The 16,252-nt window shown below is 43.2% G+C and overlaps 1 protein-coding gene across 5 annotated transcripts in view; it reads left to right on the top strand.

Annotated features, from left to right (window-relative positions):
- Nucleotides 1-9,528, top strand: part of RBM20 (RNA binding motif protein 20) — a 94,805-nt gene extending 85,277 nt beyond the window's left edge. For all 5 annotated transcript variants that reach the window (XM_010714695.3, XM_019617811.2, XM_019617812.2 and 2 more), the window contains 3 exons: nucleotides 573-692; nucleotides 1,683-1,804; nucleotides 5,486-9,528. In XM_010714695.3, coding sequence (XP_010712997.1) covers nucleotides 573-692; nucleotides 1,683-1,804; nucleotides 5,486-5,620 — 377 coding nt within the window. In that variant the 3' untranslated portion in view covers nucleotides 5,621-9,528. The remainder of the gene's footprint in view (nucleotides 1-572; nucleotides 693-1,682; nucleotides 1,805-5,485) is intronic.
- The last annotated feature ends 6,724 nt before the right edge of the window (nucleotides 9,529-16,252 follow it).

The following is a 16,252-nucleotide window of genomic DNA, read 5'->3' on the forward strand; positions in this document are numbered from 1 at the left end:
AAAAAATCTTGTCTGAGTCCACTTATGTTGATCAGTAGGAATCAAATCTCTCCTTCCTGGCCAGAAGCCAAAACATTCCAACAGCCAAAAGCCATAAAGCAGAATCCATCCCTTGGGGAGCTGAGGATGGGAGAAGAGTGGCTCCAGGAAGAAGATGGCAGCAATGCCATGGGAGTCCTGCTGTGGAGAGTTTGCAGCAGGGGAGCTGCTCGCAGCCAGTGCTGCTGCCCATGTGCAGCCCAGCTCCAGCCCTCGTCACGCAATGCCATAGGTGGCTGTGGGGCTGCAATTCAACTGTGCCTGGGCTGGAGGCATGTGTAATATTATGGATCTGTTTAGAATTTAAAATATTAACTTTAAAAAAACATTGCAAGCATGATATGAAAAACAGAAAAATAATCTGGAAGAAATAGGATTAACTGTGTCAGCCTTTGAAGTAGCACTGAGTTGGATCTTGCTTGAACAGAAGGGCTTCACTCATAGCTCCACCTAGAAAGTCTTCTAAGAATTCTACAGATGTCTGTTTAAACTAATAAACTGTTTTCATTCAATACATTTGTTCATTTGTTAAGCAAATTCTAGGTACCTGGAAATGAGATCTCTGGAATACCCAGAAGTAGAGCCTAGGAGGAGGCACTCTCCGGCAGGCTGGGAACAAGAAGATGTCTTCACTGAACTCAGCATTCCCCTGGGTACGTTGGGACATTCAGGCCGAGGTGGCTGAGATGGCTCCCACTGCAGTTCCTGGAGCTTACAACAAGATGTCACTTTAAGGCTACTTGCTATATTTATTTCTCAGAACAGATGTGAGGAGAGTGAGGGAGCAGCGCATAGGACAGAAGGGGAGCTGTTGAAAGAAACAAGCTTTTCATTGTAGATCTTTGTCGATTTCTTTCCAGATGAATAGCAAAAGATGTTAATGTCGCTGATGAAATCAGTTCCTTTGGGCTTCTTTGTCTCAAACCTGAGCCTGATGCAAGGGATCTCTGGAGTAATCAGAAAGAAGAGTAAACTAGTGTGGTTTAGCCTTGTGTACCCCACAGGCACATTGCATTCATGGTGAGGCTGTGATAGATACTCTGATCAAAGTCAAGGGATCTTGAGGGCAGAAAGATCATCCAGGAAATTCTTTAGGAATTAGAGAGTTGAATTCTTAAGACGTATGGTATGAAAAATACTTAGTAATTTTAAAAAGTGCCTGTCATAAAAGTGTTGATTATACTCTCAGTATTACAAGAAGTATTTGCTTTACTGTGTAAACACTGATCATAAGTATAACACTTGGGAGAATGCATCTTTTAAGAGTAATTTGCATGATGCCAGTGTGAATTTGCTGCTAATAACTACAGTAGCTGTTCTGGCCCTTGAAGTTACACAGTGAGATTTCTAGTCAATATTATGTGAGAGAAGGTCCATGTGTGTGATATCTGCCAGAGAAGTCAAGGTGTATTTGCAATGCACAGGATTTTATACTGCACCTAAGGAGTTGAAAGCCAGGCAGGATGGGGCCATGGGCACCTGGCTGCCCTGCCTATGGCACAGCGTTGGAGGTTGGTGATATTTAAGATAGCTTTCAACCTAAGCCATTCTATGAATCTAGGATCAGTCTTCATATCTATGCCATTTTACAAGCTTGTTTTGGAGGAGAAGGTTTTCAACTGACATGTTGAATTTCTCAATAGGCGTGGAATTCGTGGTGCCTAGAACTGGGTTTTACTGCAAGCTCTGCGGGCTCTTCTACACAAATGAAGAGACGGCAAAGACAAATCACTGCAGAAGTACTGTCCACTACAAAAATCTTCAGGTAAAAGCACACGTGAAAATAGCCAATAACTACATTTTGGGGTGGTCTGGGTATAAGATAGAGATGCTAGCAAAAATCAGTTTTTGTGCCAAGGACAGAATTCAAAGTGAAATTTAAGTAAACAAAACTTTTCAGTAGTTCCAAATTTTAACACCCTAATTTTTGACTGCCAGGTCCCTGCTTATGGATCATAAGTAAAATGGGGCCAGCTGGTAATTGTATCTTCTCATACAGCCTGGATCCTTGTCACCAGCTCAGCAAGCAACTCAGACGTTTAATTAGCCACTGTTAATGGTCCCAGATGTTTGCGTTGTTGAGAGTGAGCCCAGCAACAGTCTCTATTATTTCTTAGTTTCAGGAGAAGAACATGCCACTTGTTTAATAAATTTGCTATTCTTGCTTTGTATGAGCATAAACTCCTGCAGCATGTTTCGGCACGCAGTACTCTGTGATGCACAGGCTCTCCTGCTGTGACCTGCTGAAATCACCTCCCTGTGCTGCAGAACAGCATGGCAGTTCAGCCACAGAGAACACCACCACTGAATAATTTCTGTAAGGATATGCAGAGGCACGTAATCACTCGTGTGGTTTCCATAGGTGTATACCACCAGCCCTTGATAATAGCATGAAGAGACCACGGGCACTTGCCTTTAAGTAAAATTTCCTGCCTTTATCACTTTTCAGATGTACAGTTGATAGTATCAGTCATGACAGCACAAGCATCGTGCCTAATGCTAAGGACTCACTGGAGGAGCCAGCCTTGCATCACATCTCCTTGAGGCCATGCCCATGTATAGGGTGTGTACACTGCAGAAGACACTTTTATTTAGGATGCTTTCAGACAGTTGAGTTCTTATTAGACACTTTTATTGGAATTCACATGCTCACAAAAAAAAAAGCGTGAGAGAATATGACTGTCCTTTCTTTCTCTGTTCCTTCCCTCTGCCCATAGCAAATGCTGGAGTTCTGCTTTTCTTCAGGTAATAGCCATTTTTCCCTAGCTGGCTGGTAGGCACTAGCCTTTCTGAAAATAGTTTTTTTAATGAGACATGTGGTTTCTCTGGAAGAATTTTCTTTTCAGGCCTCTGACTGTCAAAGACTCTGCCTGCAGAGCTGCTGTCCTTGCTAATGATGGTTCCTGTAAATGTAATCTCAAAGAGCGGGCGCCCAGTTCACATATCTTTTTTTGCTTCTTTCAAGAAAATCCAGAGAAATGGACCAGAGGTAGCTCCACTCAGTACTTGCCCTGTATCCCATGCAGGTGTGTCCCAAAGAAACTTTGCTTAAGCAAAGGTTGCAACTCCAGCCCCATGTAACCAGTCCTATGGGAAGAAGAGGCAATTCTCACTTTCTAAGTTATTTTGTCAAAGTCATAGAAAAAAAAAAAAGTCCAAATAAAACTGGGAGATCGTGGAAAAAGATCTTTTTCTCCTGTGATATATTTCCCAGGAACACTGTAGTAGATATGTAACACTGATTTGAGATGAAAGCACAAAGACGGCAAAAGCTGTTAAAATTAAATCTGTCAAATATGGCAATGAAAACATAATGTTCTGTAGAACCTTATCTTCTTAAATGGAGGAAGTATACATCTGATAAATAACCATCCAACTTTTACCTACTCAAATAGAAGTTCAGCAAGTTTTTTTCTTTGTATTTCTAGATCCATATTAATTATGTACTTTGCAAGAAACATCAATCTTTTAGGGTGGTGCAATTTAGTGTATCCAGCAACATAAGAACTGTGGACTCTAGCTGTATGTGAAGCTATGGGACTGCCCTACAGACTGTCATTCTGTTGTCTTGCCCATGTGCCAAATGCCACTGTCTGATGCCAGCATCACTGTCCCAAATGCTTTCATGAATATGAGTCTTTTCCAGTTGATTTGCCACATGTTATCTTTTGCACAACCCTCTGGGAGCCATATCCAGAATATATATTCAGTGTTTGGATTTTTAACACAAAACTGAACAGTCTTGTTTTTTTCTTCCAGAAACCTCACTTAAGTGTTGAGTAAATGAGTCACCTTTACCTCTTTATCTCTGTCTTGCCCTTGAAGAACAGCAACCGGTGAACAAATTTCAGCTGTTTCTTGTCAGCCTTGTACCCTTTTTGTACTTTTCCATTCTCTTTGGCTTAATACATAATTTCCCAAGTGATATTTATATTTGCAATCCATTGCATTTTCCATGTCCAAAAGATCTATCATTCGGCCTTACCTCCTACAAGTATCACACCAAGCTGTCAGATTCATCTGGTTTAAGCTACCTTTGGCAATTCAGTGCAGCATTTTATCCTGTTTACCCCTGGCTTTATACAGTATTAATCAAAACTTGTATTTAAAGGAAAAAAGAAACCTTTTTTTCCTAGACTTTCATTTTCCTATAAATGAATGTGAATGTCTGTTGTGTGAACTTCAAAAATGGTGACAGCTGGCATTAACATCAGCTAAAGGTGATGGATAAACCTCAGTCTTATTTTGGTGGGTAATTATTAAAACCCAGACATGTATGGGTTATTTGATCCAACAAGTGTTAGGGATTTGTTACAGTTCATGATGTACAGACCACTTGTAATCTTTATGGATTCTATATCTCTGTACTCCTGTAACGTGGGCCTCCTGCCACATGGAATTTTGTACCTGGGAGCCACAATCAAGAGTTGTGTAATTTCTACTCCCAAGTCAGGTTAATGGGGGTACAGTCATCATTTTCTTGCAGTTACACCTACTCTTACATTTACTGAGTCTGTTTCAGACGTACCTTTTACATCCACAACTGTGATACAGCCTGACAGTCAGAACATAGCCCCTCATTTCTTTATATTCATTTCCCATTCCTCCTGTTCCTCATGGAGGTCAAAGAGGTCAAACTCTAGAGGTCAAAGAGGAGATCAAACTCTACTCTGTAGGAATCCTGCAATAGATAATGTTAGTATGACTACCTCTACATTACTGTGTGGGTATTTGTGTAGACTAGCTGCTGAAGAAGCAGCTTCTTTCCATCTATTTCTAAATCTGTTGACCATGAATAAATACTTAGAGCACCATTTTCCAAACTACATTCAATTATTTATCTTCCATTTCTACTAACAGTGTTTTCAGAAGATTGGAAGCCTCGCTAGCCATGTCTGTATTTTCAAATCACACTGAAATGCTTTTTCTTAGAGTAACACAATACACACAAATACTCTATTATTGAGTTTGATTTGTCTCTTAATATAGATATTCTTGTGCACAAGATACATGTCTGAACTGGAAGTGCTGAAAATGAAATATATATGCTTTAAATTATGACTCAGAATCTGTATCTACTTTCTAACACAGCAGTCTTACCCTGGTATAATTTAGTTGACTCAGTGGGGTTAGTTCCTGTGCTGTATCATACAGGAGCTGTGAGTTTGCTTGCAAAGAGAAGTGAGGTGTGGTTACACAGACTGATGGGGAGTTGTGATCTTTCTGATTCTGACAGCAATTCCCCTTCTTGCACAAGAGTAAATAACAGAACTTTCAAATTCATGGATTAAGCATTTTACCTGGCTTGAATTTTGACCAGAGTTCTATGTATATTCTTCCATTCTGAGGTGCTGGGATCGTGTAAGAGCTCTGACAAGGAGTGGAGCATTCTGTGTTGAGTATTTTCAGTTTTAATAGAGATGGTTTGTTTTTGTTGTGATTGCAGAAATATCTGTCCCAGCTTGCAGAAGAGAGCCTGAAAATGAAGGAAGAAGACAGCCACCTGCTTCAGGATGACACTGGAATTGTTCCTCACTTTACAAAGAAAAAATATGATGCGTATGAGCAGGAAGAGCCATAATGAGTGAATGCTGATATATTTTTTAATTTTATTTTCTCTGACATAACTGTCAATTTGCACTGTACAGAGGAGGGGAAATAAAGAGCATCTTCCATGCACCTATGCCCAGAGTGCCATTAAAAACCAAAATGCCTGAAACTGTTTCCCACGGTGAAGCAAAGCTGGCATATCTGTACCAAGTGGAGCAATTCTTTCTCACACTCTGCACGTTGGGAGTGGTTTCCTAGATTAAATCAGAATTCTCAGGGATTCTTCAGGTTTTAATTCTGATGTGACACATCAGGTCAGGCAGAGTATTTAGAAGCACTCAGCATCCTCCAGTGGACGCTGGAAGGAAAGGAGATGCGACTATAAATAGGCTTTAATGTTGCTTAAAGTGTCTGCAGTCATTTTGCTCATTACCCCAGTGAGTAGGATTAGTGAGTAGGATTTGCATCGGACATCTAAAGCCATTGTGCTAAAACTAATCTGTAGATGGCATCGTGTAAACCCCATCAGCATCCATCTCCATGTGCCTTGGAGCTGGGTGAAATGATAGATATTTATGTTGTTAAGCACTGACAGTGTTGTATGAATGCAGAGGGAGCCACAGTCTCTGCCCAGGGACCTTACAGCCTGAGCCCAGCACAGCGAGAGTAATTCAAACACACGTGCTGGCAGCTCTGGATTTCAGCATTTTCTATGGCGTGATCAGGGTGTTCTCCAGCTACTGTTCTGTTTAAAACTCTTCTCTTTGACGATTCTAAAGAGTGCCAACTTTGAGTCTTACAGACTTGAAACTCTCATGGGAAGCTTTTTAAAGTGCCATGTGTTTGGACCATGTTGCTTTTAGACATTTTACTTGAGACTCTTGCTTTTGGAGTCGTATGTTTTCTTTTCAGAGCTGCTTTTCCTTGGCTTGGCGATGTTGAATCTTCCTGGTTTTCATGGAAAGATGCCAGACTTTTAATATTGTTTTCGTATTTTATTTCCCTGACTTTTTTAAGGTGAATGTCACAACTCATGGCTCACAGGGCTGCCCTGAAAACACAGGATGCACCAGCAGCTCTGGCATTATTACGAGCTATTGTTTCTGTGCAGTTGTTACTTAGTATTTTGCTCAGTCCCTTTGAAATGCGCTGTACAAGTTTCTGGTTCATTTCAATGGGGCTTTTGTGTTGTATAGTGAATGCGTATGCAAACCATTGCCAGAATTGATCCCAGAGTTATGCTTTTATAAAGTGCACCACGTAATCTAGGCAGATGGGGATTTGCAGATGTGATTCTGTTCTTTGCCTGACTCTCATACTCATCAGAGTATGTTCTGTAAAAATTGCTGGTGCAAGATGTCCTGTTTAGATGTTGTAAGTGGAAATAGTTTCCCAGAAGGTTCCCGTCATCCCTAAGAATGGCATGGACATTGCAAACTATTACAGAGTGACTAAAATGCCAAAACCGCTTCCACCAAATTATTCGTTCCATTATTTCTTGTGCCAGCAATCATGCTTGTTCTCTGCAGTATCCTGTGGCCAGGCAGCGTGTCTTAGAGGTGTCTGGCGTTGTTGCCTGAAGCCCTCTTCCATTTCATGGCCTGTGCTTTCCACTCGTTTTTACCAGAAGTGGGTTCAGGTTTCATATTTGGAATTCCTGTTACAAGCTGAGGGATTCTTTGCATCCCAGATTCAGATGTGGCCTATCCAAAAGACAAGGGGAAATGAAAAACATTGCAGCATAAATCCTTCTTTATCCACACTTGAAGTATTTTTAAGATTTGGGTCCATCTGTCATTTAAAACAGCCTTTGTTTTTCCCTAAGTAAAATAAATAAATAAAAGGGGAAAAAAATGCAAACAAAGAATTTTTCCTTCAAAGGTTGAGCTTTCCTTTGGCTGTTTGTTTTTCACATAGCAGTGAAATTTGAGCACAGAGCTGTTAGGGCAAAAGCTTATATTGCAAGCTATAAGATTACAAAAATGGCAGCAGAGATTGTGCAACCATCTTCTAAAGCACAGCTCTCAGGCTGGTCGTGTATCATCTGAATGTGAAGCTCCCCTTATGCCCTTCAGCACAATCTGGGTACGAGGAAAGGAAGTCACTCCAAATGCAAGCACTAGATTTTTGAAGCTAACCCTGCTCTCAAACTAGAGCTCTCACTGCTCTAATGGCAGCTTGTTAGACCATGTGGTTAAGTTTAATTGGATGTGAGACACAGCTGACTGTATATCAAAGTCATATGCCTCCAGCAACTTTATCCCCAGGTAACCTCAAATGAGAAAAGTATCACTGTTATTATTCTTTATTTGTATTGCAGCAGAAGCTACAGGTCCACTGCCTTTATTATAGGCATGACACAAATCCACAACAAAGACTTTCCCAGGCCAAGGAGCTTTAAACCCAACTTTCAGAAAACAGACAACAGGTGGATACAGGCAGGCAGGGAAAGCAATAGGCAAGCAATAAGATTTTGACTGGCAGCAGCAGAAATACTAAAGTGAGGGCTTGCCCATCAGGTTATATTTCACCCCTCCTCAAATTCTTAATCAGGATCACTCTCATTATTCATAGCTTGTATATTTAACCTTTTTCCTGTCTGGTTGCATTAGATATGCAGAATTCCTTCTTGATAGAGTAGACTTCAGTATCTTTCAGTCCTTGATCAAGATGTGCTCATTTAAGTTTTGGTCTCCATCCAGGACTCCAGGAGCAAGAATCTTGACCAAAGATCACCAAGGCCTGTCATGGCTCCAGGTCCTTTGTTTAGGTCAGGGCCCAGGCTACTGTTTTGCAGCTGAAGGAAGTAGGAGGAGGACACTCCCTGTGGCATCTCTACCCTACTTAGTTTCCTCTCCTGGAAGTGTCTCAAGTGAGAGGTGCAGGAGCCATGCCCAGCCCCACAGATGGGACCTAACCAGACATTTATAGAAATGGTTTGGTGGCCCCGTTCCTCTGAGTATTGTCCCACACAACAGCAATCTGTAACATCTTAGGTACAGCCAAAGGGACAGTTTTCTTTCTGAGGAGCTCCTTTCTCACCCTAGAACTCAACACTTTAAAGCAATCTCAAGTCTCAATTAACTCCTGCTGATCCCTACGATCACTTTTCAGCCTGATTCACCTTGAGATCTCAGAGATAATCTCTTCCCTCCCCAAACGGCCATCATGCAGTGCTGACAGGCACTCAACTCAATTTCTACTACCTATTCTGCTGAGGAAGAAGGCCGCTGTAGGCAGTTGCTTGCCTTTCTCAGCTTATGTAAAAATGTGGGGTTTTTTTGTTTGTTATATTTTAAATCTTTACTTTTTTTGTTGGCAGAATTCATCATCACTATAATCCACGCTGTTTATTAATACATAAATATATATATATATATACATTTTATATATATAGCACAAAGCAGGCTAGGTCTAGCCAAAAATATATTGATATTTAAAAAAACAAAAAAGAGCTTCCTTAATATATACAAACCATTTCAACACATCTTAACCAAAGATTGCACTTTTTGAATAGGGACTGTGCTTTTCATCTCTGTGAAATCTGTATTGATTTCAAGTAGTCTTTAATGTCAATCTGCAACTTACTTTCCTTTAAGTATAAAATAAAACAATTAAAAATTTGCCCCATAAGATTAGACAAAGTTTCACATTGGCTTTAACACTAAATTAGTGTTAGGCTGGTTATATTCAGGGCTTTTCTATTCTCTAAGGATTAAGGCTGTGATTTGTTGAATTATACTTGAACTGGACCAGATGTATTATTTATTGAGCTTATATAATCTTGTTAATTTAAGTTTTGGCTTGTAAACAGTTGGAATTTGTTAGTACTTGTTTAATTATGTAGGAATGTCATCAATATTAACTGATCTGTGTAACTGATTGCAATTTGTGTTTCCTAAAAAGAAAGATTTTAATAAAGAGAATGAAAAAGCGTAAGTAGTGGTGGGCAGTGTCCCAGCAACAATGTGCTTCTGGCTTTCCAGGAAATCTGTTGCAAATCAAAACGAATAAAAGCTAGTCTGGGGAGTAAAGTGAAAATAGGAGACCAAAGTGTTTGCTGTTCAGTATAATTTCTAGAAGTTGTGATTCTTACCAGGTGGTTCTTGCCACACACCACGAGTGACTGCAGTCATCAGGTGCTGAAGTTGAAGTGAACACATCTTGGCATTGCACTCCATAATTATTTTTAATTGTTACTACCTGCTCTAATACCTACTACCTGTTACTACCTGCTGTCCCTCCAGATATGCACTCATTTCCCTTTTCTCTTTATTTTCTCAAAATAAATTTGGCAGACTGGCTGTCCCCACTGGCTTTTCTCTGTTTCCACCCAGACTGTTTTTTCATCCTTCTGAAAGTACCATAGAAAATAACTGTCCCAAACAAAGCTAAGCATGCCTTAAGCATTCCCTACCCGATCGCAGCCTAAGTCCCTCCGTTTGCCTGTTTCCCCTCTCTCCTGTGCTCTCCTTTTGCTGAAACTCCCTCTTTCGGCACACTGCCATTGAACAGCTGGGGAAATGGGTCATTGGCAAAAAGGCTGCCACTCTGGTTTTCTGACTCTCCAGTTCATTAAATCAGAACTTTAATGTTTTCTAAGTAAGTGTTTTGCAGCCAAAGCACACGTGTAATGTATTTTAAGTACAAATGGTTTCGGTTCTTCTGCTGTGGATGTACTGAAACCTTCATACATGTGATTGTGGTATCATCTCTTCACAACTATGAATCTCTCTCTAAAAATCAGGAAAGTCAATTTTATAAGTGTTTATTTGGCATCACATGTCCTTAGCTAACAGAAATCCAAACTGCAGGGCGCAGGCCGCTGAGGACATCAGTGTTAGTGTGGCAGGAACCCTGCCGTGTTTGTGCAGGTGGCAGTGGGACAGCCCCGAAGAACAGGTTTGCCTTTGCTTGCTTTTCTACCTCTCCCTCCACCAAACTCTGCTTATCTGTGTCAATATGCTGAGCGCTCCCCATGTGTTTGGCTTGTCTGATGCAATGCTGTGCTGTGCAAGTGTGCACCTAGAGGTGTTGTGGAAAAGATGGGAACTGTGCAAACCCAGGGATCTTCCCTGCCCTCTTTGGACCATCCTCGGTGGGATGGGGTAGTGCAGTGGTGGAATCCTTTTCCCTTGCACTAAAGAAATACCCACAGGCATCAATCAACCTCAAGCTGGGTAGCAGGCATCAGAGCTGCAGGCCCAGCAGAACCCATTTTCCATGCACGAAGGTTTCTTGTTAGGGCTCATCTGCACACAATTGCATCAGCCTACTGCAGGGTGAGATTTCTGATCAGATACCCATGATTAAAAAGCTGAGGAGCTCTCATTTCAGTTTGTATCAGGCTGACTCTGCTTAAGCAGCCCTCTGTCAGGAGCAGTGTTTAGCTACCAGAAGTAAGCTTCATTTAAGCTGAAATAGCAGCATACGTCAATTTTTAATTAAATGGGTCAGATCTAAATGAATGGGCATGTCCAAAAGCTTTTTGCGTATTAGAAAGCCCCATAGGGCAGGCTGTATCCAGCCTCTTAGATCAGTGCTAGGCAGAGCACTGGCCAATATCCCTCCAGGTAAGACAGCACCGGTGGTGCAGCCCTGGTTGGAGGCAGCTTTTCCAGCCTGGTTTCTTACCAGTGCCTTAGCGGTGAGGGATCCTGTTTGTAAGCTGCAATAATGTTGTTTGAGGACATGTATATGAGTTCCACCTTCCTCAAACAAAGCCTTTGTGTCTTTAAGAGGGCACAGGAAGCCTGTTTTGTTTGTGGGTTTCTACTCCGGCTTGCTTGTGTTTGCATTGCAGTTGGGTTATCTTCAGCACAGAGCAGCGTGTTCTTGGCAGCAAACTTTCACCTTGTGCTCAGGGGGTGTAGCCAGGCAATGCTGTGCACACCTGTGCTGGGAAATTAGGAGAAATTTGCCTGCTTGTACCACTGCTGTGATGCTAAAACCAGTTTCACAGCAGTGCTATTAGTGAGTGCTTAGCAGCACTCACCAGCTCCCTAGGCATGGGTACACTGCAGGGCATGGGGGTGCACCTATGTGTGTGTGCATGTGTGTGCAAGAGCAAGGCTTGCACTGCTTTGCCTGGACTTTAGCATTAAGCACTTGGCTCACACTTTGCCAGTATTACAATAGCAAGTCATATTCTGGTGCATGCCCAAATTGTGTTTCTAACGTCCCTATCTACCCTGTTGGCTGCTACTTCCCTGACGCAGGGATCCACTGCCGTGGAGAGCAGTGTGTGCACTGAAGTATATGAGGGGAGCAGTGCCTGTGTTTCCCAAGGTGCCCCCACTGAAAAGTGTGGGATCTTCAGAAACAAGGCAGATCTTAACCTGGCATGCCCACAGAAGGAAAATGCACTGAGACAAACAGGAGGGTCAGCCCAAGTCTGTCCTGATACTAAGGGCAATCAGCGCTGCTCTGTCTGGGCTGTTCCAGGGCCTGCTTCCAGCTGACTGAAAGTGGGACAAGTTAACTCAAGCACAATATGCTGGATATTAGCCTGCCAACTGAACAACAAGAGGCTGTAAATAATCTCTTTCCTTGTGTGACTGTTGCTGAGCTGTGTGTGGACCCAAGAGCTCTGAATGAGGCCAGTAGGACCCATGCTCATGGGCATTTCCCAGGAGCGGGCTGGTGGCTGTGGCTGTGTGTTCACAGGCTGTGTATCACCTGCTCTTCTGCTTTCATCTTCCTGCAGAGGCATATACTGTTGCCTCTTCCCAAACCTCCTACACAGGCTCTGAGCCCCAAACTAGAGCAAGTCTGGATGAAGTGAGAGCCACTGAAGGCTTGAGGTTAAGTAAGTACCCATTTAATGCAGCATCAAATGCAAGGAGTGCCTCGCAGCATGAGAAAGTGCAGAGCCCGGTGAGATGATAATAAAAAACATGAAGTGAAAGAAACCTGTCAGAAATGCCATTTGGGTATGTTTCCTCTAGAGAGCTGCTCTATCTTTTGGCACTCTGGGCATGCTCACAAACTCGCTTTCATGAATTACTTCTCAGCCAAGCAAAGTGAGAAGCAAAATGTGTTTGCTTAAACCAGCATGCAGGTGGTCTGAACAAGTGAGTGTTACCCCTGAAGAGGGGGTGAGAGGTGTGTACCGTGGGCTGACATGGGGCAGCTGACACACGAGCACTTGCCCTGCTGTTGTATCTTGGTTGCTTGTGACTGTGTGAAAGCACCTGGAGATGCAGCTGGGACAAAGCACAGCAGTGGTCATGAGGCGTTTGAAGCTCACATCTGTTCCTGTTGGGTCCTGGCGGCTTTCAGCCGTGGCCACCCACTGTAATGAAAAGAATTGCTTTCCTAAAATACAAAGGACCAAGATATATCTAGTTACATTAAATGTCCTTCTGTAATCTTGGGGAGCCTCTCAATTCCTCTCTGCCTACAAGAGGTTTACCAAGGGCAGAATGAGTACCTAGAGCAAAAAAGCACTCCTTTCTAAGAGGATCTAGGGTGCTAATGCTCAAGGTCTTTTGTCTTTAAATATTAATGCCACAGTGTGCGTTGTCACAGGTTGCTAAAATAATCTTTTTCCCACCACTTTCCTCTTGTCAGCATTTCTGGAGCTCCACTGCACTGTGGCTGCTGCTGTTATGTAAGGATTTATGAATGGCTGCAGACTTCAAAGGCAGATTGGCAACCTCCAAATCCTGAGAAGCCAGAGTCAGCCCAAGCCCTGCCCCATTTCCCAAGAAGTTATTTGCCAGCTACTTCTTTTCCCAACTTAAAAAAAATCAAAAAAAATCTTATTAGCCAGTGTAATGCAGGATCTCTTTATTCAGTTCCCAATTTTTTAAGTTACACTAGTTTCATATTTTCAAATCTTTCATCCTTGAGGGCTAGGAACATAACTCGTTTATAAATGAAAGCTACAGTTCCCTTGCTTCAAGAAGCTGGGATTTTATGATACAATCCCCAAAGCTCAAAAACTGTGATAAAATCACAGGAGCTGCCAGCAGTGCACAGAGTCTCCTCTGTTTGGGAAAGGTGTTGGGCTGCAGTGAGCTGCAGGCATCGGCTCCAGCTACTGCTGTGTTAGTGAGTCAAATAGAAAGAACCCCTTGGCTAAGTGCAAGCTCTGCAGGCCTGGCTACAAAGACAACCTCATCTCTTTTTATCTGCAGTGCCGCACAAAACAGCTCCCTTTGTAAAACTCCACATTAATTTTCATACTGAAAGGCCCCGGAAGGCCCCTGCCACCCTGGCAGACTGCACTGGGGAGCACACTGGACATGCAGAGCACAGGAGGATGCAGGTGGGTGCCAGCTGGACACGTGGCTGTGGCTGCTTGCAGTCTGGGAGCATTTCAGCCCAAGTAATCTTCCCTTCTTCCCTCTCCTTCCTCCTCATCACTGCTTTAATTGTGGCTCCCTGCTGCCTTTCACGTAGTCCCCCTCAGCTTGAATCAGATCCCTATTGTCTGTGTTGTCAACACAGCTGTTTAAATCCCTTCCCCCAAATCCCCATGCTTTCCAGAAAGCTTCTGTCTGCAAGGAGCTCTGAGCTTTTGGCTTTTTGTTGGACCCAGGCTCAGGTCAGATTCCCAGGTGGAGCTGGATGTGGGAGAATCCTGCACTCCCCCAAAGCCTGCTGCTGGTAGCTGCATGCTCGTGGCTTCTGCAGTGCTCCAGCCTGAGACCGACGGGTAGCTCAGAGGGAAGCGAATGATGAGCATTATTAAAAATGCTTTGCAATTATACAGCGTCTTTTCATCTGAAGATTTCAAAGCTTCATAGCGCTCATGCAAAGTTACTTATTATCCCTGGCGTTTAGCAGAGTCAGGAAATGAAGGGGAGCAACTAAGTGACTTGCCCTAGGTCATGCAGTAAGTCAGTGTCAGAGATGGGAACCTGGCCCTGTGGTGCTGACTGTGCTGTGCCAGGCCTTGTCATGAGGGCACCAGCCTGGGGGCCTCGGGAGGCTGGGGCAGTACTGCCATGACAAAATCTGCTCCACACCATGGGGCCTGTTGTGCCTGAGGCTGTTGCCCAGATCACTGTTACATCAGCAGCAGCCACAGCTTGAAGCACTGCAGATGGGCAAGATGTGGTGTGGCCCTGTCTCCAACACACTCCCTTCAGCCCACTGGATCTTCCTTCATGGATGTCTTTTCCAGAGCCCCCTGGAGCTGGATAGCCCAGAACAAGTCGTGCGGGAACTGGAGGGGAGCAGGAGTGGTTCTGCTTACATCAGCACTGCACTGACTGCAGCTGTGCAGAGAGGGAGTATCAGGTGCCAAACTTGTGTGCCTTGCAGCAAATGAGTTGAGAAAGCCAAGCCTTTGTACACGGTCCCTTCTCTATCTTCCCATTCCATGCTGAGACTCTGGGGCAGCGTGGTGGGACCAAAAAGGAAAGGCTGGTGAGGAGAGGAAGAGTGATGAGACAGGTGAGCTTCAGCTGAGCTCCAGGCCTTGCAGAAGTAAAATACCACAAAGAACTTTGTGAACTACCACAAAGGGCCACCTACGCAGCTATATTTTAAGGTTAAAATTGATTTCCAAAAGGAGCAGCAAATCTACATCTGCTCTTCCATTCTGTCTTGCTGATATTCACCCTAGAAATATCAGAAATATCTACTTCTGTCAAGTTGTGTTTTTTTTGTTTTGTTCTGTTTTTTTTTTTTAATGGAAGACTCAGAATGCTTCAGGTTTTTTAATAATAAACAAAGCTCTGCTTAAATACTATATCTCTGTGATGAAGATGGGCATCGCTGGTACAGCTTCAGTTTTCCAAGGGACATATTTAAGTAAATAGCAAGAACTAATCCATTTTATCAGCTGTTCTAGGAGCCTGGGGATTTTCGTGTCTCAGCGCTGGTGGGATGAAGCTCCAGGACTAGTGTTCATTATGCATTACCTCACTGCAGATAAAACCCAGCAAGGGGAAAAAGTGGAAAGCACAGGCTGCAGTTAAATCAATTTCAAATGTAGAAATGCTATTGAGAATAAGCAGTCATTGCAAGGAGTTATTTTATAAAAGCAAAATAACTGATCGGTCATAAAACCTATGTTTCACAAGTTAGGCAGTTTGCTCTTCTAAATGGCATTAATGAAAAGGGGAAAACATTTTTCCCAGTTGCATATGGCTGAGGAAAACAGGGAAGGAGAAAAAAGAGAGAGATTGCTCTCCAGGAAGAATGGTATAGAGGTGAACGTACATTAGGGATGTGCAAAACCCAAATTCTTTTAGCTTTTACTGAGGGTGAGGATGTTAATCATGTGGCTGCAGATGAGCATGCTGGTGGGACGGGCAAGGGAAATGTTCACAGGCAGGACAGAAGCAAATCCCAGGGATCCTTCATGCACTGCAGGCAGAGGAACGGGCTCACCCACATGCCAGAGCTCCTGCAGAACTGGCCCCAGCATCTCCAGCACATCCCTGCAGCCAGGGACCGGAGCAGAGCACACGGCCTATGCGCACCTAGCAAACTGATGTGGGCAAGAACGGGCATGAACACTGCAGCTTAATGGTGTATGGAAAGCTCCAGCACAAACTGCGAAGGAAAGGATAGCTAAAGAAAGGGGGATAAACAGCATGAGATTAAATGCATTTACCAAACCTGTTTATCTTTCTTAGGTGAGGAAAAGCATTTACTTAGTGAGAGAACCGGGGTGGATCTCACCCCTCTGGATTTAGATTCCATA

Source organism: Meleagris gallopavo, chromosome 8, assembly GCF_000146605.3.
Source record: "Meleagris gallopavo isolate NT-WF06-2002-E0010 breed Aviagen turkey brand Nicholas breeding stock chromosome 8, Turkey_5.1, whole genome shotgun sequence".
In the NCBI taxonomy this organism is placed as follows: Eukaryota; Metazoa; Chordata; class Aves; order Galliformes; family Phasianidae; genus Meleagris; species Meleagris gallopavo.